At 39.4% G+C, this 27201-nt stretch overlaps 1 protein-coding gene across 2 annotated transcripts; it reads left to right on the forward strand.

Moving 5' to 3' along the window:
• Nucleotides 1–516: 516 nt before the first annotated feature.
• Nucleotides 517–27201, forward strand: LOC127632428 (heterogeneous nuclear ribonucleoprotein A1-like). 2 transcript variants are annotated; one of them, XM_052111013.1, is made up of 11 exons: nucleotides 517–612; nucleotides 1316–1438; nucleotides 1756–1902; nucleotides 12207–12417; nucleotides 16836–16928; nucleotides 17088–17138; nucleotides 21509–21577; nucleotides 21674–21823; nucleotides 25963–26088; nucleotides 26288–26390; nucleotides 26805–27201. In XM_052111013.1, the coding sequence occupies exons 1-10, from the start codon at nucleotides 601–603 to the stop codon at nucleotides 26380–26382; spliced, it is 1077 nt and encodes a 358-aa protein (XP_051966973.1). In that variant the 5' UTR covers nucleotides 517–600; the 3' UTR covers nucleotides 26383–26390; nucleotides 26805–27201. The 2 variants fall into 2 exon arrangements, with proteins under 2 accessions (XP_051966973.1, XP_051966976.1); XM_052111016.1 differs by lacking the exon at nucleotides 26288–26390.

Below are 27201 nucleotides of genomic sequence, written 5' to 3' on the forward strand. Positions count from 1 at the left end.
TTTACAGCTTATCTGCTTTGTATGTTTTCGGCACTGTCTTGATCACATAATGTACTTCTGTAAGTGAGAAGAAACAACCCCATATATGGAGGATTGAGAAAGTTCAATATAAAGTGTGTGACACCCTTGTGTGACAAGAACCATATAACACCCTTGCTTGCTTTTAATAAATCGAAGAACTGCTTGTGGCATTCTGTGTCCATGTATTTCTTCCCACCGGTGAACTCCTGTCCTGATCAAAGAGTGACGACGAGGAAGGCAGAAGCAGCCGATATTTAAAGATATGTTAAATAGAATTTAGGTAATTATATATCTGTTTATTTTTTATTCATGTATTTGAACAAGGTTAGGAATTAAAAATGACAGAATCACACACTGTCCAATGTCGCTTCACACTCCAGCCAATTTCACACTCCAGCCAATTTGGTTGCGGAAATGCACCATAAGCTGGTGTGCCAACCGCCATAAAACGTTAGCAGAAGAAGAAGCAGCAGCAGCTCCGCCTCTGTTTGTGACGTCATGGTAAGTCGTGATCTCACACGCTGCGAGCGGATGTGCACGTTTGTCAAGAAGTGTGTTGCAAGTCACTGAGAGACCGCCATGTCTAAAGAGGTGAAATATAAGATGATATGATTTAATATTTACATATATTTGAACTGCGGCGCTGTATGGGAGTGTTTTTTTAATCGAGTGTAACCGAAAAGAGGGAGGCAATGCATTTTGAAAGATGAGTTTTTGACATTTAGTTTGTGTGTTGCTTCATTTCGTCTCTTTGTTCGACGCAGCGGATCGAAACTATGCACGAGCTGAAACGCATATTAACACGTTTATTCTTTTTAAATGCTTCATTTACTTGTTTTGCGATCGTTTTCTTCATGTACATTTATTTGTGTACTGATTACATATTATGCCATGTGAGCGCAGTCGCCAGGTTACACGGTTGCAGATGCGCTCGTGCATCACTGATCGTTAATAATACCGATATAATATCGTTAGTGCGCAAGTGTAGTCCTGTCGCGAATGAGTGAAGAGGCCAGTAAAACTTTCGTTAATTTTATTTCATATTTTTAGGTTACTTGGCTTGTACATTGACAAAATGGCTGCTTGAAGTTGAAAACACTCAGATATTGCCTAAAATAGCGATGCTATTTAAATAAAAATATAGCCATACATTTTGTATTTTATTACATAACTACAGCAGCAAAAATTTGGCTGCGTTACAAACGCCTGAATATCTGATCAAATAGCAATTTTGTTCAATCAAAACTTTTTTTTTTTTTATGTTAAAATAAATAATTGGTTTTGATTCTCATAGCACCAGACCCCCCGTGAGCCCGAGCAGCTTCGTAAGCTGTTTATTGGGGGACTCAGTTTTGAGACAACAGATGAGAGTCTACGGGCCCATTTCGAGCAATGGGGGACCCTTACAGACTGTGTGGTGAGTACATCTGCATTTATTCATATGCTAATGAACAGGCCCAGGTGGAATCTGTGAAATGGGTTGACATTAACTAACTAAAATGTTTAATAGAGTTAAGCACTTATTTTATCTTATTGGTGGCAGAAATCATCCTCAAGTTCGCTAAAATATTTAGTGATCAAACATGTAAGAAGTGGGGAATGTGTAGCACTTTTATGAAATACAATGTCACAATTGTTGTGCTCAGAGATTTTGTCTTGACCTATGAATGAATGATAGCAATCTCTGAAACCAGCTACTGATGTGCTGCCCCCCTCCTCCCATCTGTTTGACAGGTTATGAGGGACCCCAACACAAAGAGGTCAAGAGGTTTTGGGTTTGTGACCTATAGTTCAGTGGATGAGGTGGATGCAGCGATGGATGCACGCCCGCATAAAGTGGACGGAAGAGCTGTTGAACCCAAGAGGGCTGTGTCTAGAGAAGTAGGCTAATGTTTTGGTCTTAATCCAGAGTAAACTTGAACACCAATGTTCTTATAAATGATTTTTCTCTCTTTGCATCTCTCTCTCTCTCTCTATATATATGTACACTGATCAGCCTCAACATTAAAACCACTGACAGGTGAAGTGAATAACATATATTATCTAGTCACAATGGCATTTGTTAAGGGGTGGGATATATTAGGCAGCAAGTTATCAGTCAGTTCTTGAATTTCATGTGTTGGAAGCAGGAAAAATGGGCAAGCGTAAGGATATGAGCGACTTTGTCTAGGTCCAAATTGTGATGGCTAGACCACTGGGTCCGAGCATCTCCAAAACAGCTGGTCTTGTGGGGTGTTCCCGGTATGCAGTGGTTAGTTCCTACCAAAAATGGTCCAAGAAAGGACAACCAGTGAATCAGTGACAGGGTCATGGGTGCCCTAGCCTCATTGATGCATGTGGGGAGTGAAGGCTATCCCTTCTGGTCCGATCCCACAGAAGAGCTACTGTTGCACAAATTGTTGAAAAACTTAATACTGGCCATGATAGAAAGGTGTCAGAACACACAGTGCATCGCAGCTTGCTGCGTAGCCACAGAACAGTCAGTGTCCATGCTGACCGCTGTCCACCACCGAAAGTGCCTGCACTGGGTACGTGAGCATTAGAACTGGACCATGGAGCAATGGAAAAATGTGGCCTGGTCTGATGAATCACCTTTTCTTTTAGATCATTTGGACGATCGAGTGCGTCTGCGTTGTTTACCTGGGGAATTGATGGCAGCGGGATGCACCATGGGAAGAAGGCAGGCCGGCGGAAGTAATGTGATGCACTGGGCAATGTTTTGCTGGGAAACCTTGGGTCCTGGCATTCATGTGGATGTTACTGTGACATGTACCACCTACCTTATGATTGTTGCAGACCATGTACACTCCTTCATGGTAACAGTATTCCCTGATGGCAGTGGCTTCTTTCAGCATGATAGTGCGCCCTGCCACACTGCAAAAAATATACACCGCAAATGGTTTGAGGAACATGACAAAGAGTTCAAGGTGTTGACTTGTTCTCCAATTTCCCCTCATCTCAATCTAACTGAGCATCTATGGAATGTGCTGGACCAACAAGTCCGATCCATGGAGGTTCCAACTCCCATATTACAGGACTTAAAGGATCTGCTGCTAACATCTTGGTGCCAGATACCACAGGACACCTACAGCGGTCTTGTGGAGTCCATGCCTTGATGGGTCAGAGCTGATTTGGTTGCGCGAGGGGGACCTACATGATATTAGGCAAGTGGTTTAAATGTTGTGGCTGATCGGTGTGTATATATAGTACTGTGCAAAAGTAAGATACTTCACAAAAAATATTTTTTTCAGCTTTTGTGTGTCAATAGGAAATATACATTTTAGACTCTCAATCATTTCTATTACAAATAGAATAGAATAACAGGGAGCCCTGCAACAAATGGCATGTTTCCCATAGAACCCCCCACTGTATATTGAGTCAGTCTGGGATTACAAGAAGAGACAGAAGCTATTGAGACTAAATGGATAGAAGAACTGTGGCAAATTCTCCAAGAAGCTTGGAGCATCCTATCTGCCAACAACCAATAAAAACTGTATCCAGGTGTACCTAGGATAATTGGTGCTGTTTTGAAGGCAAAGGTGGTCACACCAAATATTAATTTATCTTTTTTTTATGTTTACTAGACTTTGTATGACGTTAATTGATAAATGAAAACTATTTATAGCTTTAATTTTGACAATATTTTTCCTATGTTCCTAAAATTTTGCACAGTACTGTGTGTGTGTGTGTGTGTGTGTGTGTGTGTGTGTATATATATATATTAGGGCTGCATGATTTGGGGAAAATGTCATATTGTGATTTATTGAGGCTAATATTGCGATTGATATAATAAACAAATGGTAACATGAGTCAACTTGCTTGGTTATCAAGGAAAATGCACAAATAGATAACTGATAATGCTGAAATGTGTATTTCTCAACTCAAACATACAAACTAGCAACAACAACAACTATAAATTCAGTGTTTTCAAATTAAAATATTTTTACAAAATTAATCAACATATTTGCATTACTGCAATCTTGTTATTTTCTCAATATTACACCTAAATAAAATGGAACCATAAATAAGAACATACAAATTTTCATGAAAATAAGATTGTCCAAACAAACAGGACATCTAATCAAGATGTAACATGTACTTTCTATAAACTCTTTTGAAAAGGAAACTGGATATAACAGTGTGGTTCACTCAAACCACTAAAACTGTTGTTGCTGTTTTTTTTTTTTTAAAGGCCAATTGGTATTTCCATATCCTCTTTCTAAAAAGTTCTACTTATCGCTGGTACCTCTTTTCCAGTGTGTGGATCATTTTCTGATATCCCACTTATCATCCCACGGTGCATCATGTCTCTTTATATCTCTGTGAAGACTTGTTATATGGCGTGACACTCGCAAACACATCTGTAGTTGTGCATTGTTTTGTTTGGCTCTCTGGGCTTTTTAATGTAGTTTTAGTCAATGAAAACTGTAAACATTTTAGCCATAAGATTATTATTGATAAGCATTTGCCAATCTTGTCCATCCAAAACCAATATATATATATATTTTATACACACACACACACACACACATTTTATTGTTGTCATTTTAGTGTTATTTTTCACATAAGATTGATCTTATCATGATGATCTCATCAATGATGCTACACGTTGCAAGCTGTCAGCTGCAGACAGCGGGGTTGAGAGACGAGTGTCTCCGTGTTCGAGTGCGCATCACCCGGACGAACTTTAAATCTCTCCCGGTCTCGACTCCCGCTCAGATTTTGTCTTCCACGACTGGTTGAAGCGGCTCTGACCGCACCGAGAATGACCGTTTTGGAGTTTGTGTTTATTTACATGGTAAGCTCCCGTATTATATGAATTTTAACAATTATACACTACAGTCTTCAAAGAATTAACAAGGACAGAAAGAGATTGGAAAGGCCATATGTATAACTAAACAAGAGGATAAGTACATCAGTCTCTAGTTTGAGAAATAGACACCGCACATGTCTTCAGCTGACAGCTTCATTGAATTCTGCCTGCTCAACACCGGTTTCATGTACAACAGTTAAAGAGAAGACTCTGGTGTATACCTGATATGAAGAATTGCAAAGAAAAACCCACTTTTGAAACAGAAAAAAAAAGAAAAGGTTAGAGTGGGCAAATAAACAGACATTGGACAACAGATAATTGGGGAAAAAAGTGTTATGATCTTAACCCCATTGAGCTTTTGTGGGATCAGCTAGTCTGTAAGGTGTGTGAGAAGTGGCCGACAAGACGGCCACATCTATAACAAGTGCTGCAGGAAGTGTGAGGTGAAATGCCATTCGAGTGTCTGGACAAACGGACAGCTGGAATGCCAAGGATCTGCAAAGCTGTCATTGCTGCACGTGGAGGATTTGTTATGAGAATTCTTTGTACTTTATTTTTTTCTAATTGTAAAAGTAGTTTTTCACATTATTAATGTCAATGTCCATTGTGATCAGTTGAATGCCTCTTATGGCAAGAAATTGGTATTTTTATTCACCAAAGAGCAAAATCTGTACATTATTCCAAAATATTGGCTGCCAGTGTGTGATAAATGTATATACACACACAGAGCTTTGGAAAAGTATTTGCCACTCCTGATTTCTTCTGTTGTTGTGTATATCTCATTCTAAATTGCTTCAGAGATTCAAACAAACTCTTAACATAAAACAAAGGCAGTCTGAGTAAATGCAATTTTTATTTTTTTAAATGATAATGTGATTTAGTGTTATTTATTGAAGCAAAAATTTGTCCAATACAAACTGGGCCTGTTTGAAAAAGTATTTGCTCCCTTAGTTACTAAATTCCCAAATTTATGAAACTGCATTCATAACTGGGTTCAACTGGGCTAGACACACCCAGGCCTGATTAATTCCAGCCCTATTCAATCAAATCAACACCTATAAATAACTTTTTCAGCAGCATAAATTTATCTTCAAGTCATCCAGTAGCACACTATGCTATGTTTGAAATAAATTCCAGAAATTGAGGAAAAAGGTGATTAAAATACATTAGTCTGGGAAGGGTTTCAAAGCTATTTTAAAGGATCTGGGACTCCAAAGAACTACAGTGAGATCCTTTATCTCCAAATGGAGAAAACTTGACACAGTAGTGAACCTTCCCAGAAGTGGTCAACCTTCCAAAATTCCTCCAAGAGCACAGGGACGACTCATCCAGGAAGTCACTAAAAAGCCCAGGACAACATCCAAGGAACTGCTAGCCTCTCTTGCATCAATAAAGGTCATGAAAGGTTCATGACTCCAATGTCAGAAAGACACTGGCCAAAAATGCCATCAGTAGCCAGGCAAAAACCATGGCTAACCCAAAAGAACATTAAGGCTCATCTGAATTTTGCCAAAAAACCTTGATGGTCCTCAAAAAATTTGGGAGAATGTTCTGTGGACTGATTAGTTGAAAGGTTAACTGTTTGGAAGACAGGGGTCCCGTTATATCTGGTGTAAATTTAACACAGGATTTCACAAAAAGAACATCATACCTATGGTCTAACATGGTAATGGTAGTGTGATTGTGTGGGGATACTTTACTGCTTCAGAGCCAGGGCAACTTGCGGTAGTTGAGGGAAACATGAATTCAGCTCTCTACCAGAAAGTTTTGAATGAGAATGTCCGGTCATCAGTCTGTGAATTGAAGCTCGAGCGCATCTGGATTATGCTGCGAGACAATGATCCAAAGCATAAGTAAGTCCTCTGAATGGCTCAAAAGAAGCAAAATTAAAGTTTTTGAGTGGCCTAGTCAAGGTCCAGACTTGATCCTGATTAAGATGCTGTGGCAGCATCTGTGGTTGAACACCCAGTGGTTGAACTAAAGCAGCTCTGCAAAGAAGAGTGGGCCAAAATTCCACCACAGCATTGTGAAAGGCTGATCTCTAGTTATCAGAAGTGTTTGGTTGCAGTTGTTGCTGTTAACGGTGGCACAACCAGCTATTAAGATTTAAAGAGGCAGTTTTGTTTTTTCACATGGATACTATTGATGTTGGACAATTTTTTTGCTTCAATAAAAAAAAAAAAAAAAAAATATATATATATATATATATATATATATATATATATATATATTATTATTTGAAAACTGTATTTTGTGTTTATTCAGGTTGTCTTTGTTATGTCATATATCATTTGAAGATCTAAAAAAAATGTGTGATAAATACAGAAGAGATTCGGATGGGGCAGATACTTTTCCACAGCACTGTGTGTGTGTGTCATATATATATATTAGGGATGAAATGATTTGTTGACGTTATCGACAAAAAATTGTTGTTGGATAGTTGTTTGATGACATTTAACATAACATGAGACGCGTGTGTGTGTATACCCGATTGTGTGTGTGTGTATGTGTGTGTGTGTGTATATATATATATAAAATGATGTGTATCAAATCACTTTGTCACACTACCAGGTACACAAGTGCAATAGTAGGTGAAAGTCTTGTGTGCAGTTCCGAGCAACATAGCAGTTATGACAGTGACGAGACATATACCAATTACAATAAACAACATATTTACACAACACAATTTACATATCAAATGTACACATACTTACACAACACAATAATTATATACAATGTAGTGTTGTCACGGTACCAAAATTTGGTAGTCGGTACAATACCAGGGAAATTTCATGGTACTCGATATCATTTTGGGTACCACAGCAAAGCACAAAAACCGGTTACTGAACAACACACTTTTATTAACAAAGTTAACAAATTAACAGCTAAACTAAGAACAAAATTATAACATTGAGCAACACTTCAAGTTAAATATATTATTTTTAAAGTCGCGAGCCATCGCGTTCTAATCTAGCTGCATTAAGCGTCCGCGCTCGAGGGATGAGCGTCCTCTCAGTCTCTCTCAGCTGGGTGCAGTTTCAATCTCTTCCCCCTTATATTGGGACATTTGCGCAACTCATAGAAGAGGCAGCGACCACACTGAGAAATGCCAGTTTCTGAGTTTATAGTTATTAACATGAGCTGCCTCTGTATTATTTTAACTTTAATAAAGCTATAACACATTAAAATAACTGCATTTAATATGTAACGCATGTTTCCTTTAAAGAGCTCCGGCTCCGCTTATTCCACAATGAGAGTGCTTTTGAATTTATTTATTTTTTATAATTCCCTAATACTTTGAGATCTACATAAGATGAAGCTGTGAAAGTTTAGAGTGCATCTGGACTGTGATCTGTGTAATTGTTCTCCTCCGTCAGGCGTGAACCGCTCTCGCGCTTCATCATTACAGTTTAATGTGATTTCATGTTACGTTAAATGAGATCAAACGACTATTAGACAACGAAAAAGATTCTCGACAATTTTTTTTTTTCGCCGTTGGCGATAATGTCGACTAAACTTTTCAGCCCTATGCAAATGATAATATGCTTTTAAACTCACCTGCTTTATTTGCTTGAATAAATCCGGGTGTCTGCCTTTCAGGTGCTTTATTAAGTTTGATGTGTTTTTTGACAACACTAATACAATGTACAGTAAACAATACACACAATATAGAATACACATACAATAAAAATAAAAAATATATATATACAGTAGTTGTATTGAGGAGAATATATTTCACTGTACAGTGTGAGATATAAGATTAATAAAGTGTAGTGCTTATCATTGATCGTGAGAGATCAAATGTACAAAAGTCTGATTGCTTGGGGGAAGAAGCTGTCATGTAGTCGGCTGGTGTGGGTCCTGATGCTGCTATACCGCCTGCCTGATGGTAGCAGTGAGAGCAGCCCATGACTCGGGTGGCTGGAGTCTCTGATAATCCTCTGAGCTTTTTTCACACACATATGTCCTGGAGGGAGGGAAGCTCACCTCCGATGATGTGTCTGGCAGTTCGCACTACCCTTTGCAGGGCTTTGTGGTTGTGGGTGGTGCTATTGCCGTACCAGGCGGTGATGCAGCCAGTCAGGACGCTCTCTACAGTACTGGTGTAGAACCGTGTGAGGATGTGGTGATTCATTCCAAACTTCCTCAGGAAGAAGAGGCGCTGGTGAGCCTTCTTTACAACGGCCTCAGTGTGGACGGACCATGTGAGTTCCTCAGTGATGTGGACACCGATGAACTTGAAGCTGCTGACTCTCTCCACCGGTGCTCCATTAATGGTGATGGGGCTGTGTTCTCTGTCTTTCTTCGTGAAGTCCATCACAAGCTCCTTGGTTTTACTGACGTTGAGGGAGAGGTTGTGCTCCTGACACAAGCGTGTCAGAGTGTGCACCTCCTCTCTGTAGGCCGTTTCATCATTGTCAGTGATCAGAACTTCCACCGGCGTATCGTCAGCAAACTTAATGATGTCATTGAAGCTATGTGTTGCCACACAGCTGTACAAACAGCATTCTCACATCTGTGTTCCTTTTTTCCAGGTGGGAGAGAGCAGTGTGTATTGTGGATGCAATGGCATCATCAGTGGAGCGGTGGTTGCGGTAGGCAAACTGCAATGTGTCCAAAGACATGGGCAGCACAAAGCAGATGTGATCTCTGATTAGCCTCTCAAAGCATTTGCTGATGATGGGGGTCAGAGCAACAGGGCGTCAGTCATTTAAGCAAGTGATTTTGGCTTGCTTCGGTACAGGCTCAATGGTTGACGTATTGATGTGGGGACTACAGACAGGGAGAGGGACAGGTTGAAGATGTCCGTAAAAACACCAGCCAGTTAGTTTGCGCACGCTCTGATGACGCGGCGCGGAATGCCTTCTGGACCTGCGGCTTCACGGATGTTCACCCGTCGGAAGGATCGGGTTACATCCGCAACAGAGACTGAGAGTGAACCATCATCTGTAGCGTCAGCCGTGAGTGCTCTCTCCGTGAGGGCGGTGTTATTGTCCTCGAAACGAGCATAACATGTATTAAGCTCATCCAGGAGAGAGGCAGCGGTAGTCCGTGATGTTAATTCCCTGCCACATACTTCTGGAGTCGGTGGTGTTGAACTGTCTTTCAATTATGTGTCTGTACTGGCGTTTGGCTGCACTGATAGTGTTACGGAGGGCATAACTGGCTTGTTTATGCTCCTCCGTGTTCCCGGAATTAAAAGCGGAGGTCCGCGCATTAAGTGCTACGCGAACATCGCTGTTAACCCATGGTTTCTGGTTGGGGTAGATCCATATTGTTTTGGTTGGCACAACGTCCTCTACGCACTTCCTGTTAAAACATGTTACGCTATCGCTCGATGTTGTCATCATAGGCGGACTGGAACATCTCCCAGTCTGCGTGATCAAAACAGTCTTGTAGCGCAGAGTCTGATTGGTCCGACCAGCACTGGATCGTTCTGAGGGTGGGTGCTTCCTGTTTCAGTTTCTGTCTGTAAGTGGTCTGATTTGCCAAATGGTGGGCAGGGGAGGGATTTGTAGCCATCCCGGAAAGGAGAATAGCAATGGTCCAAAACCCGGTCCCCTCGTGTGTTCAAGCTGATGTGTTAGTGGTATTTTTTTGTGCGATTGTTTTAAAATTGGCTTTGTTAAAGTCCCCTGGAACAATGAACACGGCCTCAGGGTGCATGGTTTCCTGCTCACTTATACTCCCATACGGTTCCTGGAGTGCCCTGTCTGTGTCAGCTTGTGGGGGGATGTACACAGCTGTGATGATGACCGCTGTGAATTCCCTTGGTAGCCAGAATGGTCGACACAGAAGCATGAGAAATTCCAGATCAGGAGAGCAGAAAGACTTGATAAAATGTACGTTCCTCTGATCACATATGGTTTGTTGATCATAAAACATAAACCACCACCTCTGCTTTTACCTGAGAGGTCTTTCGCTCTGTCCGCATGGAGAACCCCGCGGGTTCGATGGCCGAGTCTGGAATCTCCGCAGCCAGCCAGGTTTCTGTAAGGCAAATAACGCAGCAGTCCCTCGTCTGTCATTGGAAAGAGATCCGCGCTTTCATCTCGCAGAGCTTGTTTTCCAGAGACTGAACATTTGCCAGTAGTATACTGGGTAGCGGGGGTTGATTTGCGCGACGTCTTACTCTGATGAGAATGCCGGCTCTTTTCCCCCTTTGCCTTCTGCATTTCCGCGGCCGGGCAGCTCAGACAAAGGGCTCTGCTAACAGCGGGTCGGCATTGAGTAGTTGAAGTCTGGTTTATGGTGTGTAATTGTAGAACCAATGTCCAAAAGCGTTTGTCTGTCATATAAAATATGGCAGACAACATCCAAGACAAAAAAAACTGTAAACTAAAAAACAATAAACTGCAGTGTTGTGTCGGAGCTCGCAACGCAGCAGCCATACTCTGTGCTAACTTGAGTCAAAACCTGTATATTAATACTACATACTAATGTAGTATTACATTAGGCGGAATATTTTCAATTTGCGCAAGTATAAATCTCAAACTGGGAGTGTTTCGTCTCTTATCTGGCAACCATGAGCATGGTAAATGCTTGTGGAGATGCGTTATGTCCCCAATGCAAGTTAACTTAGATCATCTGACTACAGAGAACCCCGAGCTCTGGGGCAGCTTTCCTTAAATATCCAGACAGAATACTAATTGTGTTCCAAATGGTATTATCCTTTGAACAATGAGAATTTGGGGGGGGGGGATGGGTTCTTGGCTGAACCTTATTAACATACAGGCAAGGAAGGGGATAGATCTCCAGAATTAATCAGTATTTGGCAGAGACCTTATAACTTTGTTATCATAACGTTTTATAAACCTGGGAAAAAAAACACTATACCAGTCGCACAGAGAACTCTTAAATTATATCATACATGCCTAGTAACATTATTTGTTTTCATGGTTTTTCTTTGCTACATTTTCACATGTATATCTTGTTTGCCTTGTGGGGGATGCCAGGGGGAGAGAGAACAGCTGGAGTTTGTTGGGGCAGAATGTGGATGGCTGGATGTCTCAGGTGGACAATGTTCGTAAAGCTGGGTTTTTCGCACATTAATGCCTTTTGTTTTCTCTGGCGTAGATCTAATTTGTGAGTGATGTTTTTCCAGGAAATTTTGTTGTTGATATGGATTACTTTAATGGGGCTTTTATGGTTCTTTAATACCTTTTTTGGAGTTTGATTTTAATGACCATGATTAACACACCTTATCGGATTTGAATTGGGCTCGTCAGAACAATATCCGATTAAAATCCTCAGAATCGGAGCGGATGCTGATCCAGGTATCAGATTGGTACATCCCTAATTTGCACCTGTTGTGAATTAATCTGGTGTTGAATTTAATTTGTGCCTCAAATTACTCATTAAATCTTTTCAGGACTCAAGCAGACCAGGTGCTCACTCCACTGTTAAAAAGATTTTTGTGGGTGGAATCAAAGAAGACACGGACGAAGAACATTTGCGTGAGTATTTCTGTCAGTTTGGTAAAATCGAGGAGGTGAACATCATGACTGAGAAGAACAGTGATAAGAGGAGGGGATTCGCCTTCATCACGTTTGATGACCACGATGCTGTTGACAGAATTGTCAGTAAGTGATTCCCCATATATATATATATATATATATATATATATATATATATATATCTTTTAATTGCTGGAGCTCAAAGGCTATTACAGTTTTTCCCATTATTTTTTTCCAGCAGTGTTGCTGTGCCCGTATCCACGAGCCCGCAAAATAATTATATTAATTACATTTGAAAACAGCGTTTTTGTTTTTTAAATGCTCTCTGTCCACACTGCCTTTTTGATCTCGATTTTTATCAAACTTATGGATGATTCACGATTGTTTTTTTTACTTTTAAATGTACTCCAACATTATTCAAATTGTATTTTTTTTTACATTTTTTTTTTTTTATGTAAGGCAGCCTGGTTAGAGAAATCCAAGTGCTTTTCATTATAGTAAACATAGGCAAAACATTTTACAAATGCACCACGGGGAAGTTGTCAACCAAAGTGTAAATGTAAAATTAATTAAAATCTATTAAAACCCAGCTGTTCGGAAATAATAGAATAAGAAAACCGCTAAATAATTATTCGCCAGTGTAGGTATTTTATCTAGAAAGTTTTGTCTAGAAATGGTTATCTATAAATGATCATGTTTATCTAGAAAGTACTCATTGTAGAAGAATTTTTTTTTTTTATCTGAGAATGTTGAATATAATATTAAAATTAAAAATATTTTTGAATATCTAAAATCCTTTAAAAAAAGATACATTCAGCTGAGAAGCAGCATATAAGATATTTATACTTTCTTTTAGAGAATAGATTTTGAATATAAATATATTTTGTCTTTACTGCACTCACAGAAGAATAACCAAGTAAAAAGTATACAGTAAGTGTATTTAAGATACATTCTCTTAAAGCAACTCTAAATATCTCATATGTTGCTTCTCAATTAAATGTATCTTGTTTTAAGGATTTCTAGACATTTTTAAATGGGAAAACAAGACAAAAACACTAACAATATTATTTTTTGCAGTGAATTCCTTTACTGAATTAAACTTATAGAAAGTATTTTTCCCCCTTTTAATTCAGTGAATGTCATTTAGAGGTATTTTTAAAAGATAATTTTTTTCCCCCCTTACCAACTCTTTATTGTTAGTAAGCACGTTTTATACAACCTTTTAAGTCGAGACACAAGCAGAATAATCAGTTAAGAGCTAATGATTAATCGTTGCAATAATTGCAGAATAGTCGAATAATCGTTCTAATAATAGTTATTAATCAATTATTAAAATATTCGTTAGTTGCAGCCCTATTGGGTGCTGCGTTAAGATGAGTGCTATGAATTATTTTCTCTTCATTATTCAGTCTTTGGTGGATTTACAATGTATCTAACAATAGCGTTTGCAATATTTTTTGCAAAATATCTTTCTCGATTACATTTCTTTTTTTGTCAAAACGTAAATTGGAATTAATCTGAAAAACCGGCCAGCCTTACGAAAAGCGTAACAATCCATGATCAAGTCAAATCGTCAACAAAGAAATCCTAATAAATCCCTAATCAACGTATGAAGAACAGGCCCTGAAGAGGTTTGGAATCCCAGGTAGTTTTATGTACTGTAGGGCTGCAACTAACGATTATTTAATAATTGATAAAAATTAACTATTATTAGAATGATTATTTGACTTAACAATGAATCACAAGCTCTTTACCGATTATTCAGCTTATGCCCAGACATAAATGGTTGTATTACACTTAATTACAAGGAAAAACATTTTAATTAAGTTGAATTCATTTAAATAATTGTTGCATAAAAAGGCTACTATAAACAAGAGTTTTTGTCTTGTTTTTCCATTTTAAATTATCTAAAAATCCTTAAAACAATATACATTTACTTAAGAAGCAACATATAAGATATTTAGACTTGGTTTAAGATAATGCATCTTTAATATGTGTATTTTGTATATAAGTGTATTTTTTTCACTTGTTCATACTTCTGCCAGTGCAGTAAAGAAAAAAATATACTTATATACAAGATATATTCTATAAAAGCAAGTCTAAATATCTTGTATTGCTTCTCAGGTAAATGTATCTTGTTAAGTGGGCTATTGTTTGATATTTTAAAATATTTAAATATTGTATTCAACATTCTCCAATAACAATTTCTTCTTCTGCAGTATAGCTCCTAAAGTAAATGTACATTGTTTTAAAGGAGTTTTAGATCATTTTTGGAAAACAAGTCAAAAAGACTAATCAAAAATGTATTTTGTTGCTATGTATAATGGGCTAAGACTACCCTCTCTCACCTTTCTTTTCACTTCGATCCATCTTTAACTCACAAAAACAAACTCTCTTAATAGAGCTGCATTTTGCTGATTTTCTTCACAATAAGATACACACACTGTGACATATACAGTATTTTATGATTCAATCCCTTCACGCGACGCATAGAAACAGTGCTGACTGCACATGGAAATGTCATTTTCAGAGTTTATTAATTTAAACTTTAATAAAGGAATCATTAAAGATATAACTCCAGGTTGTTTTAGATGCTCTGACATGCAAATGTTTTTTAGGCGGAATGCCAGATCCGGCTCTGCTTGATTTCACAATGACGGTGCTTCTGTGTTTTGTAAATTTGTATTCTAATTCCCTCATACTTTGATCTACATCACCTTTTTGACTGTTTAGAAAGTTTGGAGTGTGTCTGGTTTGTGAGCTGTTTGACGCGAGCTGCAGTGCTGCTGCAATGCGTCATCATTAGTTTCATATGACCTTATATTACGTTAAATGAGATCAAACGACTAGTCAACAACGAAAATGTGTCTACAATTTATTTTTATTGTCTATAACGGCGACTACTTGTTTCAGCCCATATGTACTCAGAATTCTGCAGTGCCACTGCTGAAAGGATACAGTTGAAGACAAAATGATTAGCCCCCTTTGAAATATTTTGTTATTTTTCAAATAATTCACAATTGCTGATTAATGGAGCAAAGATTTTTTTTCAACATAGCATTTCTAAACATAATAGTTTATTTAGGCAACTTAGAGTGTTTATACAAATAATACAAATGGAAACAAAATTATAACCAAGAATAAAAAAAAATCTACAGGTCAGAATTATTAGCCCTCTGATGTTAATAGTCAATAGTGTATCCCTTTTGCTTGATAACAGCCTTTAGTCATTTGTTTCAGTTCTCAAGTTTTAGGCATTTCTCCTGAGTCGTCGCAGCCCATTCCACCTTAGCTCCTCCAGATTTGTTGGTCTCCTGGCATGGACTCTAGTCTTAAGTGTGGCCAACAGATTTTCTATGGGATTCAAGTCTGGGCTTTGTGCAGGGCAGTCAATAGACATTCACTTTGCTCGTTTGGAGGTAGTTCTGCACCAGAAGTGAGGGTCGTTATCAGACGAAATGTCAACCCAAACCAAGTTTTTTTTGCAAATTACCTGAGGCTGTCTTTCAAAATCTTCTCGTAGTCTACCTTTTTCATGATTCCTTCAGCCCTGATTAGATTCCCAGTTCCAGACGCACTGAAACATCCCCACAGCATTATAATCCCACCGCCATGTTTCACTGTTTTGTCTCATCTACCCAAAGGACACGTTTTCAGTATGCATAATGTTTCTCTAGGTTGTCCTTGGCAAACTTCAGTCTAGCTTGGAGGTGTCTCTTCTTCAGAAGTGGTGTTTTTGTTGGTCTGCAACCTCGTTGTCCATTCCTGTGTAGGGCTCTAGTGACTGTCTTCGTTTTTACATCAATCCCATACTTTGATAAATCATTCACTAGTGTCTTGGGTCTTTAGCAACCTCTCTCACCAGTTTTCTTTCCAAGATTTTTGAAATCTTTCGCTTCCTGCCTCTGCCTTCTCCGCTGTGTGGGTCTCTTCAAACTTTTTGATTAATACTTCTCACGGCAGTTCTTGACACCTGAAAAAGCTTTGATAAACGTGTATATCCTTCTCCTGCTTTGAGCATTATTTTTCTCAAGTCTAAACATTTATTTTGTCTTTGCCATGATGACAGATTTATATTACTTCACTAGTTGTTTTGCAAGATACTAATCCTCAGTTTGAATTGCAATTTAAAAGCTTGGGGGATTCATTGGGTTAATTAGGCAGTTAGGTTAATTAGGCAAGTAATTGGATAACAGTGGTTGGTTCCATAGCCAATCAAACAGATCATTTCTTAAGAGGGCTAATAATATTGACCGTAGCATTTTTTTAAATAATAATTGTATTCCAGGCAAATTGAAATAAATAAGGCTTTCTCCAGAGGAAAAATATAAGAAGAAATACTGTGTTAAAATCCCCTTGGTCTGTTAAACATCACTTGGGAAATATTTGAAAAAGAATTGAAATTTCATAGGGGGGCTAATAATTTTGTCTTCAACTGTATATGGGAAACACAGCTAGTTTGTACACCAAAATTTACAGCAGTTGCTTACATAAATTTGTTTTTGTTGAATTTAAATATTTTTTTTTTACCTTTTAACCCACAGTTCAGAAGTACCACACAGTGAATGGACATAACTGTGAAGTCAGGAAAGCGCTCTCCAGAGAGGAAATGAACAGGGTTTCAATGAATCCACGAGGTGAGAATTGAGTACTGAAAATTGTTTTGCTCTGTTGATGTTCATTTATTGCATATTGGATATAAAGCGAACCATTTGAATTGGAGCTGTCCTGATGTGTTATGCATTACTGTAATTGTACGTTTTTATATGGTAAACTATTCTTAAAACCCTTCTTAGGTGGCCGAGGAGGCGGTGGCGGAAACTTTAGCAGAGGAGGGGGCTATGGAGGTACAGTTTTGAGTATGGCTATATTAGGGCTGGATGATAATTGTTATCATGATATATTCATTAATTTAATAATAATTCAGATATCGATATGAACAATATAAAAGCCTCAGAAAAACTGCCAAGATTGCCCACAATGGATGTCTGTACCTACAAACTTTGAAAAATGTATTTGCCACGTCCATGAAACCTCCTCCTATAAAATATTTAAGAAATCAAAACTGTACAAATAAATTAATGTTCACCTTTTATTTGCACTTAGCCTTCATACAAACAAGAAATGTAAAATAAACATAAAACTTTCACCTTTGTCAATATTAATATTTTTAACTTGAAACTACAACATAGGCTGATTAACTTTATAGACTGAAACAAAGGTTCTTCAGCTAGAATAAAGTATATTAAAGTGCTCAGAGTTGCCGCAGAAAACAAAAAAAAAAGAATGAGCTACAGCAAAAACTTGCTGGGGCAGGGACATTGTTGAGGGTTGATGCACTAGAGTTTTCTGGCAAGAAATACAAGCTAGTCTACATTATCTGGCTTCAAAGATGCCCTTTTACATGTGACAATGTTGCCACCTGTACAACCCCATCTGAACTCCCTACCCTAGTATATAAGCAGAGGTTAAATTGGGCTGGAGCGCAGCTCCGCCTCCTCAGGTCCACAACACACCCTGCCGGAGCTCAGCTCTGTCTCCTTCAGCACCAAATATTGTTATTCCACTTAAATTATTTTTCATCTCCTGACTCCTGGCAAATACATGGCATATGAGACTGAATAATTAGCAAAACTACACAGAGACACCCAGGCTACATGGAATTATCAGACGTCATAAATGCATTAATCGCTGGTTCAGCACCCCGCCCACAACCATCAAGGGAAAACTGTCACTATTCTAAGACAGCGACGTTACCATGGAATCCCGCTAACAGCTAGAGCGATCGAATGTAAAAACAGCATGTAGCTAGAACATGTTATATAACTAAAGCATGTTAGTTTACATGTTAAATGAACTACTAAATGAAGAATAACATCAGCTGCGTGAGCATTTAAAGTAATATATTGATTTTTAACAGTTTGCATATACTGTAGGTGCACGACAGTGACGCCAGACTGCTCCTGTCTGTACTTATATGAGCCCATTATTATCCCATTTGTTACCTAATATTTATACACATATTACACAGAAGGAAAGGCTCCTCATTACCATGGTTAGGTCAGTGTGCTAGTCTTAAATAATAGTAATAATAATAATAAATGAATGTATTTATGAAAAATAAATACTAGCTGAAACACATCTTGAAACTTTAAACTGCCACTGTTGATGTCTAATAAATTTTACCTTTAGATTATTTCATTTGAAACTGAAATATTTTGTCAAAATATAATAGTTCCTTTTACTGTAACATCCTGAAACAAATTTGTAAAGGTGATGTGTGTAATTATTAATATTTTTAACTATTTTGGTAAAGGGGCCACATCGGGTTTTAAGTAGTGCATGGGGGGCCACATTGTAATGCTTTTGAGATACAATGTTCTGCATTGATTTGGTTTTTGTAACTTTTAAGGCCAGAAATAGTTGTGTACTCAATTTTCTGAAGTATATCTGTGACTAATGGGACTATTCTGCAATTGCCTAAAGTATTGTATTGCGCTACAAAGATAGATACTTTTCTATCAGGCATTACAAACCTCAATAAAGGTGGAGATTATAATTTTTTTTCCAACTCTACTTCCCTGTTAATTTGTTATTCAGTTTTACTAATAATAAAAAAAAAACTTTATAGAACGTTTAATGTTTCTCGCAAAGCGGGCGAGTTTACTCTTTTTTTTTTTTTTCTTTACCCGTTTACATGCTTAAAGTGTCATGATGCGTTTCTCCTCGATGGTTTTTCAACACTCAACAGAATAACACAGGCTGCATGAATATGATAAATAATTACTCCAAGAGTTACATTTACATACAGGTGCGAAGGGACTTCAACGTTTCTAAATTGTACAAATAAAAAATACATCTACATATTCGTCTCTGGCTTGCAATATTTTCAAACATGTTCCTTTCATACATTTTACGTGAAATCTGTTGCCTGCCTGTTAACATTCAAGATAAAAAATTATAATAAAATAAGTGAATTGTAAAGTATTTGTCTTTGTTTGAATAACTACTCAACCCTACCTTACACATTGGAAAAAGAGCCCCTTTGGTGTAAAAACCCTAAGTCATTTTACGGCGGGATTTTGAATGATGACCATTCACGGTAAATAAGGGCTCCCCCTCCCTACAAAAGCCAATTTAACCACTGTATATAAGGATATATACTTAAAATAACAGTAGTAGTAAAACAATACAAACGGGACAAGAAATGTGTTTTAAGTTCAGAAACATTGAGTCCACCCTCCTCCCTGGTTTGGTTCACTGCCTGCTTTTCCCTTTTACGTCACCTACACACACAAGTCCGGTGGAGTTCGAATTGTGGAACTCCAGCAAGTAGGCTGGCAGTGGCAAAGCTATGTTATTCACTTTATGCATCAGATGAAATGATTATTTTCAGATGATACAGATGATGCTGAGTCATTAATAATTAGTCATGACAAAAAATTAGGGATGTCCCGGCTTCGATACTGACGTTTTTAGACGGATCGGGTATCGGTCTGACGAGCCCGACCCAAATCCGATACTCTGTGTTAGTCATGTTTGTTACTGTCAAGCTTAAAAAATGACATAAAAGAACTGTTAAAACACCATTAAAGCGGTTCATATGACTCGTGCATTTTATTCAAAGCCACTTGAAGACACACGATAGCTCTGTGAATTGCAATAGGCTGTGTTTAATAAGTAAACATATAAATGCATGCGCAGCTTCAGCCCGTTAGTGAATGGTGCTTCGGTTTACACACACACACACACGCGCGGCTATTTATAGCCTTCACACGTGCACAATATTTGAGCGCTACAAACGAACATCTCAGATGTAGATGCTCAGCAGTTCGGTTCACTTATAATATGGACTAAGAACGGCACTGGAGGTGCATTTAACCAGAATTTAAATAAGAAGCGAATTAAACTGTGAATAAAAAGGGTGAGGGTTTAAAAGTTAAAGCTGTCATGGAGAGTCTCACAGCAGAGATATGAACTCTGCAGGGTTTATTGAGCAGAGGATTTAAACAGTGATGTAAACATTGTGAGTAAATCCAGTTAAGCAGAGTGGCAAACAGCAGGTAAGTAATATCCAGACAGTGTATAGACACGATGAAAGAGATAACTTACAACAATTTTATGATACTTGCAGGCAATAATGAAGACACATGTTTGACATAGTATTTCTGAAACGCCAGAACTTTCTACTATCGATGAGAACAGGCACAGAGTGTGAAATTGAAAGTGAGAGAGAGAGTGTGTGTGTGTGCGTGCGCGCGCGCGGGTGAGAAAGCGGGGTATTTATGCATTCATTGATTAGCCACTAATGATATGCAGGTGCGTGTAATCAGAACTCAGGGAGTGCCAGTATCCAGTAGGCTATGCTAGTTAATAATAAAGTGTTTCTTAATAAGCTATACATTTATATTGAAATAATGTGAAGTTAAAGGTTTGTGTTTCTTTACATATTAAAGAGTACACCCAATTATTTCCACACAATAATGTAAAGATATTATAAACTGATTATGCAAAAAAACAACACTGGTGTCGGGATTGGTATCGGCCAATACTGAGATTTCCGTTATCGGAATCGGATCGGAAGTGGAAAAAGTGGTATCGGGACATCCCTACAAAAAATTATAACCGATGTAGTTTTTCATGAGTCTGCTACGATTATATATATATATATATATATATATATATATATATATATAAAATAAAATCATAGCGGACTCATGTAGTGCTATTAAACGGGTTCTATTTCCCCCATTTCACAAAAAAGTATGATCATCCACCACTAAATGCAGTTGTCAAATATTCCCACCTTCTTTCGAGCTGCACTCTAAATCAGGGGAATCAAGCACTGTGCACTTTTAAGCTAAAAACTAAAATTAATACACATGGGTCGTTTTTTTGCATAGGTGTATTTTTGAAGCGCTTTATTATGTGTGTTATATAAGCCAAAAGTCAGTTTTTACATTTAAAGAGGTGTGAAATACATACAAATATCAAGCCTACTCATTTGTAACAGTGCCTGAAGATTGTGTAATTTTAAATTTTTTATTTAGAATTGTATTCCAAAGTCTAATTTAAAATTCGGTGAAGTATGTCCGGAATCTTCATTTTCAAACAAGAATTTGTGCATCCCTAATAACATATTTCTCATTCATATGTTTCTCTGGTGGTCCTCAGGGGGTAGTGTTTCTTGTTTTTAATCAATGCTTTTCCTCTTAAGGTGGATATGGAGGAGGAGGAAGAGGAGGTTATGGTGGCGGTGATGGATTTAATGGCTATGGAGGAAATGGTATAGATGGTTTAATTCTTCAATAAATATTTGGTTTAATGTGAACCATGTATAATTAAACGGATTACAAATGAAGATACACTGTTATTTCCCTAGGTGGTGGCGGCTATGGTGGAGGCGGTCCTGGCTATGGTGGTAACCGTGGTTACGGAGGCAGCGGCGGTGGTTATGGCAACCAGGGTGGAGGCTACAGTGGCGGTGGATATGATAACTACAACAGTGGAGGTGGAGGAAACTTTGGAGGAGGTCAGTGATCTTGTTGAGCGTACGTTCTGCAGAAGCTATTTACACTAAAGTGCAAATATAACCATAGATGTTATTTACACCAAGTGTGAATAACAAAAAGTGTTGTCTTTGCACTAAGTGGCAGATACTATTTGCACCCCTATTTAAATACTAACATGCACTATAGGGGATTCACTGCAACGTGTTTGTTTATTTAGAGTCCCACCAACACCTCCCCCTTAAACTTAGTATGGTATTTTGTAGTGAAATCAAAATTAAACAAGATTGAAAAGTTTGTGGACAAATTTTAGGTTTGCTTGAAAAAGCCTAGTCTGAAGATAGATAGATCATCTTGTTGCTAGGCAGTTACCAAGGTGATACTCAGTAGGCTCCTTGCTACCCTGACTCAAATGAACAAAACCAGAAGTTTATATGATGTTCTGGTGAAGAGATTTGTAATTTGTTATTTGGTTGCTAGGCTAACCCCATCTGGTTGCTTTGACAGTTACCAAGGTGATACTCAAAAGTCTCCTTGCTACCCTTAGGTAAATGAAAGAAACCTGAAGTCTCTACAATGTTCTGGTGCAGAGATATATGATTTGTTACTTTGTTGCTAGGCAGTTACTACAGTGAAAATTAAAAGGCTCCTTGCTACCTTGAGTCAAATGAATGAAACCGGAAGTGTCTACGATATTCTGGTGCAGATACATTTGTTTTGTTATTTGGTTGCTAGGGTAACCCCATCTGGTTGCTAGGCAGTTACCAAGGTGATAATCAAAAGGCTGCTTGCTGGCCTGAGTCAGACGAGCCAACAGTGTATTCTCTATGATATTCTGATCCGGAGATATCCATCTAAGCTCATTTTAATGGAAGTCAATGGATTTTTGTTGCTAGGATGCACTAAATGATTGCTAGGGTGTGGCTAAGTATTGTTCAGCATGATATTTGAAGGCTCGTTACTGGTCTGAGTCAAATAAGACAAAGTTGAAGTCTCTACGATGTTGTGGTGCAGAGATGTGTCTTTTGCTAGACGGTTGCTAGGGTAAGTTCATCTGGTTGCTATGAATTTGTCAGGGTGATCCTACAAAGGCTGCTTGCTGGACTGAGTGTATTGAGTCAAACCTGAAGACTCTGTCATTCTTATCAGGAGATAACCATCTAAGCCATTTTGAATGGCAGTCAATGGGTTTTGGTTGCTAGGGTTCACTAAATGTTTGCTAGGTTGTATGCTGTTGCTAGTGTTAAAGTGATGGAGTGACAGAAAGAAAGAATAAAAAGAGTGTAGTGATGAAAAGATAGAAAAAGAAAGTGATGGAGTGATAGAAATTTGGTATGTTACATTAAATTATTGGTTTCCACCAAAAATATTTATTTTAAGACAAGTTAGTCTTCCTATACAATACAATGTACACACAACTGATGCTGAGCTGCAGGAGAAAGCCCTTACCCCTCTCTCTCTGGACGAGGAAGGACACACATGTGATCTTAACCGGCTCAAACCCTTCTCTCAACTCTCCAACCATGACCACATTTTTTTTTTGAAAATCTTGTAGTTGCATGTGTGTTGGCACTAAAATATTATGCACGAGGGGACCGGGTTTTGGATCATTGTTACTCTCCCTTCCGGGAAGGCTACAAATCCCTCCCCCCCCCCATTTGGCAAATCGGACCATTCTTCCGTTCTGCTTCTGCCCGCTTACAGGCAGAAACTGAAACAGGAAGCACCCACCCTCAGAACGATCCAGTGCTGGTCGGACCAATCAGACTCTGCGCTACAAGACTGTTTTGATCACGCGGACTGGGAGATGTTCCGGTCCGCCTCTGATGACGACATCGAGGTTTACGCTGACAGCGTAACGTGTTTCATCAGGAAGTGCGTAGAGGACGTTGTTCGACCAAAACTATACGGATATACCCCAACCAGAAACCATGGGTTAACGGCGATGTTCGGCGGCACTCACTGCGCGGACCTCCGCTTTAATTCTCCTAACACGGAGGAGCGTAAACAAGCCAGTTATGCCCTCCGTAACACTATCAGTGCAGCTAAACGCCAGTACAGGCACAAGCTTGAAGGCCAGTTCAACACCACTGACTCTAGAAGTATGTGGCAGGGAATTAACACAATCACGGACTACAAGCGGAATAAAGTCTCCGCCATGAACACCGCTGCATCTCTCCCGGATCGAACTTAATACATTTTATGCTCGCTTTGAGGACAGTAACACCGCCCTCGCGGAGAGAGCACTCGCTGCTGACGCTACAGAGGTTGATTCACTCTCCGTCTCTGTTGTGGATGTAACCCGATCATTCCGACGGGTGAACATCCGTAAAGCCGCGGGTCCAGACGGCATTCCGGGCCGCGTCATCAGAGCGTGCGCGAATCAACTGGCTGGTGTTTTTACGGACATTTTCAATCTGTCCCTCTCCCTGTCTGTAGTCCCCACATGCTTCAAAACATCAACCATTGTGCCTGTACCGAAGCAAGCTATAATCACATGCTTAAATGACTGGCGTCCTGTTGCTCTGACCCCCATCATCAGCAAATGCTTCGAGAGGTTAATCAGAGATCACATCTGCTCTGTTCTGCCCCCTCTTTGGACCCATTGCAGTTTGCCTACCGCAACAACCGCTCCACTGATGATGCCATTGCATCTACAATACACACTGCTCTCTCCCACCTGGAAAAAGGAACACATATGTGAGAATGCTGTTTGTAGACTACAGCTCAGCATTCAACACCATAGTGCCCTCCAAGCTTGATGAGAAACTCCGGGCTCTGGGCTTAAACAGCTCGCTGTGCAGCTGGATCCTGGATTTCCTGTCAGGCAGACGTCAGGTGGTTAGAATGGGCAGCAACACCTCCTCATCACTGACCCTCAACACTGGAGCCCCGCAGGGCTGTGTTCTCAGCCCACTCCTGTATTCCCTGTACACACATGACTGTGTGGCAACACATAGCTCCAATGCCATCATTAAGTTTGCTGACGATACGACGGTGGTAGGTCTGATCACTGACAATGATGAAAGAGCCTACAGAGAGGAGGTGCACACTCTGACACGCTGGTGTCAGGAGCACAACCTCTCCCTCAACGCCAGTAAAACCAAGGAGCTTGTTGTGGACTTCAGGAAGAAAGACGGAGAACACAGCCCCATCACCATCAATGGAGCACCGGTGGAGAGAGTCAGCAGCTTCAAGTTCCTCGGTGTCCACATTACTGAGGAACTCACATGGTCCGTCCACACTGAGGCCGTTGTGAAGAAGGCTCACCAGCGCCTCTTCTTCCTGAGACGGCTGAGGAAGTTTGGAATGAACCACCACATCCTCACACGGTTCTACACCAGCACTGTAGAGAGCATCCTGACTGGCTGCATCACCGCCTGGTACGGCAATAGCACCGCGTACAACTGCAAAGCCCTGCAAAGGGTGGTGCTGAACTGCCAGGAACATCATCGGAGGTGAGCTTCCTCCCTCCAGGACATATACACCAGGCGGTGTGTGAAAAAAGCTCGGAGGATCATCAGAGACTCCAGTCACCCAAGTCATGGGCTGTTCTCACTGCTACCATCAGGCAGGCGGTATCGCAGCATCAGGACCCGCACCAGCCGACTACATGATAGCTTTTTCCCCCAAGCAATCAGACTGTTGAACTCTTGATCTATCAGGATCAATAATTAGCACTGCACTTTATTAATCTATAATCTCACACTGGACTGTCAACATATTCTCCTCAATACAACTGCTATATATATATATATACACATATATATTTCATATACTCCCACTTATTGTATTGTATTGTATATTCTGTTCTATATTCTGCATTGTATATAATTATTGTGTTGTGTAAGTATGTGTACATCTGATTTGTAAATTGTTTTGTGTAAGTATGTGTACATTTGATATGTAAATTGTTTTGTGTAAGTATGTTGTTTATTGTAATTGGTATATGTCTCGTCACTGTCATGACTGCTATGTTGCTCGGAACTGCACACAAGAATTTCACCTACTGTTGCACTTGTGTACATGGTAGTGTGACAATAAAGTGATTTGATTTGATTTTGATTTGATAAGTTCAGTTAGTTAATACAGGTCTTAAATGTATGGTACCATGCCAATACTACTGCAAATTAAATGTTCAAAGGTCTCTGAACATTTGCAGGCAACTTTGGAGGTGGAGATTACAATGACTTTGGAAACTATAACAACCAATCCTCTAACTATGGCCCAATGAAGGGAGGAAACTATGGAGGTGGTGGTGGAAGGAGCGGTGGTGGCCCATATGGTGGTGAGTGTTCAGTTCTCAGTTTTACAAGGTACACTTCAACTAAGATGGAAGTCATAATAGACCTTTTCTATACAGTACAATCATTTTTGTGGTGTTTCTCTGTCCAAGTGCAAAACATTATCAGATTTTTATGTTTAAAGTTCATCTGGTAATGAATGTCTCAAAGCTTTAAAGAATCATCCACCCCCCCCCTCCTTAGGTGGTTATGGAGGAGGCTCCAGTGGTGGTGGTGGTTATGGTGGAGGCTCTGGTGGTGGTGGTTATGGTGGAGGTTCTGGTGGCCGGAGATTTTAGGTTCCAGGGTAAGAATTGCTCCACTTTTAAAGATGATGTCTGGACTAAGCCTTTAGTTTTAGATCACCATGCACAAATGTCTCATAAGATCCATGACCTATGTAAAAGTTAATCACTCATTAACTGGTCAGCAAACGAGTAAAACCGTGAAGTTTTCGGTGCAGGGGATCCAGCAGCAAACCTTCAAATTTATTAAGCTAAGATCGAGCATCATGAGTCAAATGTCGATTTGAGTTGCGCTCCAAAGCTTCTGGCTCCTGAACATGCCAACCCATCTGCCATTGTCCTAACCATACAGTTTTAGCTGACCTGAAGGTTTGCTTCTGTGTAATTACTACTCATTCCCCTACAGTTCAGCACTTGATAAAGGCAAAGCAAGGATGCAAAGTGTAACTGAATGTATGTTCCATATTGTCCAACAGGCCACTGTACTTAGGAGAGCCAGAGAGAGATGACAGGGAAAGGAGAGAATGAAGGAAAGAAGCAAGCAGGTTTACACCTAGATCTGCCAAGTGGCGTGGTGGCGCTATTAACATCTGCCACGTGAAGAGAACGTGTTCAATAGGGGAGGAAAATCATGTGGGGAGGTTGGGTGGGAAAGTGGGCTGTTAATGGGGGGCATGTCAAAAGTACTCTCATGCTGGCGAACCTTTACTAGTTTGTAGTTTGTCCCTTTTTTGTTTGTGAAGTGCAAAGCATTCCAGTGAGGTTTTCTACAGGGTTTAATGGTTGGAATTTCTCAAACTAGTAGGGTGTCTCTCTTTTGCTTTTTAAATGTAAGCATTTACCAATCAAGATAAAATAAACCACTCCAGTTTT

The sequence above is a fragment of the Xyrauchen texanus genome, chromosome 39 (assembly GCF_025860055.1).
Source record: "Xyrauchen texanus isolate HMW12.3.18 chromosome 39, RBS_HiC_50CHRs, whole genome shotgun sequence".
Lineage (NCBI taxonomy): Eukaryota > Metazoa > Chordata > Actinopteri > Cypriniformes > Catostomidae > Xyrauchen > Xyrauchen texanus.

Excerpts from the sequence above, each read along its gene's own strand:
- LOC127632428 (XM_052111013.1), top strand. Across the intron at positions 1,903-12,206 it reads AGAGGGCTGTGTCTAGAGAA|GACTCAAGCAGACCAGGTGC; the intron begins GTAGGCTAATGT and ends AAATCTTTTCAG. Across the intron at positions 21,578-21,673 it reads TAATGGCTATGGAGGAAATG|GTGGTGGCGGCTATGGTGGA; the intron begins GTATAGATGGTT and ends TTATTTCCCTAG.